Source organism: Peromyscus maniculatus, chromosome 22, assembly GCF_049852395.1.
Source record: "Peromyscus maniculatus bairdii isolate BWxNUB_F1_BW_parent chromosome 22, HU_Pman_BW_mat_3.1, whole genome shotgun sequence".
NCBI classification, from domain to species: Eukaryota; Metazoa; Chordata; class Mammalia; order Rodentia; family Cricetidae; genus Peromyscus; species Peromyscus maniculatus.
Window position 1 is genome coordinate 8810888 of NC_134873.1, and position 2793 is coordinate 8813680.

The window sequence follows — 2793 nt, forward strand, 5'->3', positions numbered from 1 at the left end:
GCGGGATAGGGCGGGGCGGGGGCGGGGCGGGACATGAGGGGCGGGGCTGGGGCGGGGCATGAGGGGCGTGGCTGGGGCGGGGGGAATGGGGACGTGGTTATTATGGGGCGGGGCCATGATTAATGAATGGGCGGGCCGGGACAGGGCGTGGCTGGGGCGGGGCGGAGATTGGGGCGGGGACTACTCTGGGGCGGGGCCATGATTGATTGGACGGTGCGGGACGGGGCGTGGCTGGGGCGGGGCGGGACGGGGCGTGGCTGGGGCGGGGCGGGGCATGAGGGGCGTGGCTGCTCTGGGGCGCGTCCCGGGCGCCTGGATCCCGCGGCGCAGTCCGGGACAGCGGGAGCCCTCCAGATTCAAACACACTTTATTGGGCACTACCCACCCGCACCCCTTTCCTAGTGTCCGCCCCTCCCCGCAGCAGCTGGGGTCAGGAGGGCTCGTAGGTCTCTTCTGACGGCTCCACGTTCTCGGCCATGCCCAGGGACGTGGTGCTGCTGCAGCGACGGCAGGGGACTGTCCGGGCTAGCAGCTCGAGCCTGCGGGAGCGCAGCCGGGCCTGGATGGCCCAGATGGGTGGGCAGTGTTCGGGCAGGGGTGGATCGTCGCCGCCCACGCTGCTGTCCGTGGAGCCGTCGTGCGTGCTGGCCACCGACTGCTTGCACAGGGGGCACGAGCGCCGCGCGGCGCGCGAGAACCAGGGGTCGATGCAGCGGCAGTGGTACGCATGCGCGCACGGCAGGATCTTGAGCCGCTCCCCCTCCTCGTAGTCGTCCAGGCAGATGGCGCACAGGTCGCTGAGGCGCGTGAACGTACGCACCTGCGCCTTCTGGCACGTCTGCGTCTTCACCGTGGTGCCCCGGCTCCCCCAGCCCCGGATCCACGGCCACAGCTGCCTCAGCACGAACAGCGTGGACGCGGCCAGGGCCAGGGCTCGAGCGAGCGCCCAGGACGCTGCCACGGCGGGGTGACACTCGGGGTCCGGACAGGGTCCCCCGTGGGGCAGCAGGACGCGCGCCGGCCGGTCGCAGCGCACGGTCACCTCCAGGTCGTCGTACACGCGCAGCTGCTGCCCTGGGTCCTCAGCGCGCGCGGAGGCTGCTGCGGTTCCAGCCCTCAGCGCGCGCCGCCCCGTGCGTTCCCACTTGCAGCCCAGGGGCCGGACCAGCACGAGTGGGTCCTGTGAGTTGTTGTCGGGCCCGGGGCTCTCGATGGCGAGGCAGGCGTCGGCCGGCCTGGCCACCAGCAGGTAGCTGCGTGCGCCCTGGGGGTCCAAGGGGACCCCGAGGAGCGCCGGGAGCTCCGAGAAGTCCACGGAGCTCAGGTTAACCTGCGCGTCCGCGGACGACGGGGACAGGACCAGCCAGAGGGCCACCAGGGCCACCGGGGCTACTCGGACCCACGCCGACCGCGCCATGGCCGCCCCTACCTCCAGCTGTCGCGCGCCGCCGAGTCCCGCGTGGGACGGCACGGGAGCCCCTCGGGCATCTCCGGAGCCACCCGGGGAGCCGGTGGCGCGGTGGGAGCGGCGCCTGCTGTGGCCAGACTCAGGGCCTCAAGCGGAAGTGGCTCCCGGGGACAGCGCGGCCCACCTGGTGTCCCGGAGACCAGCTCTGAGGATGACACCTCGGGGTTCTAGAAGCTTCCGGCCTCTGTGACGTCGGTGTCGCGCACGCCCAAGAACACTGCGCAGTGCGGACTCCCGGCGGATGGCGCATTCATTACTTCACCCCGACTGAGGTCATTACCAAAAGAGCCCCGCAGATGTGCCCGTGTGACATCAGTTCCTGGAAGGAGAAACTGGCATCCGGGCGCAAGGGCAGAGTTCAGGGCCTTGAGGCACAGGAAGGAGCCCCACAAGGAATTCTCGGGGTTCCCTGCTGTTCCGTCCCCGGCACAGCCGCTCAGCCGCCCTAGGGAGGGGGAATCCTGCCGACCACCCCCCACCAGGCCCCATGTAAGTCCTTGGCTCATCCACAGGGACTCGGGGCTCAGATTGACTGCGCCCTGCTCAGCGTCTCCACCTCAAGGACAAACAGAACAACCCAGGAAGATAGGAGCTTGTATTTTGGTGAGGGGACACACCCTCCCACTCACACAGATACTAAGAAGGAGCCCCACTCTGGGCACCTTGGAGACGGATCCGGACCCGCTCTCCGGCTCTGGCACCAGTGGGCCATGGTCTCCACGGCCAGCGTCACTTTGCGGCTGTGGAGAATAGATGTGCTGCAGCCGAGGACTCTTACTCTAGCGGGGAGATCTTCACGAAAACTGAAGCTCCAGGTGCCGCCCTCTAACCCGAGGCCTGGCTCCCCACTACTGCGGCACCCTGGGGAAGGGCCTGCCCCATGGCCCTTGCTCTCTCCCTCCTGTGATGACCTTGGCCTTGTCCTCTGAGTCTAGCCGAGTGGGGTGCAGGGAGGGGCCGTCCTGCCTTGAGGGGGGAGAGCGTGTGACCAGCGCTGGCCAATCAGAGCTCTGGCCTGCGTGACACCAGGGTGGTGTGGCTCGGGTCCCGTGTGGTGCGGTCAGTGCTGCCGCCACGGTCGGCTGTGACGGAGGCAGGGGCGGTGCGCACGCAGCCTCTGCCCGGGTGCGAAGGAGGTGGGGATCCCTCCCCGCCCAGCGTCCCGGGGCGGCCGGGGGCCTGTGGGGCGGGAGACGGGGTCTCACTACGTAGCCCAGGCTGGCCCAGAACTCACAGCGATCCCCCTGCCTCCGCCTCCCGAGTTGCCGGGATTAAAGGCGTGGGCACCAGGCTGGATTGTCTCTGGTTCATGGCGTCACGGGGTC

General features: G+C 69.5%; 1 protein-coding gene across 1 annotated transcript; it reads right to left on the reverse strand.

Annotated features, from left to right (window-relative positions):
- Window positions 1–349: 349 nt before the first annotated feature.
- Window positions 350–2395, reverse strand: Znrf4 (zinc and ring finger 4). The gene is made up of 2 exons (XM_006982256.3): window positions 2131–2395; window positions 350–1800 (listed from the first exon to the last, which is right to left on the reverse strand). Exon 2 carries the CDS (start codon window positions 1415–1417, stop codon window positions 431–433), a length of 987 nt encoding a protein of 328 aa, XP_006982318.2. The 5' UTR covers window positions 1418–1800; window positions 2131–2395; the 3' UTR covers window positions 350–430.
- Between the last annotated feature and the right edge of the window lie 398 nt (window positions 2396–2793).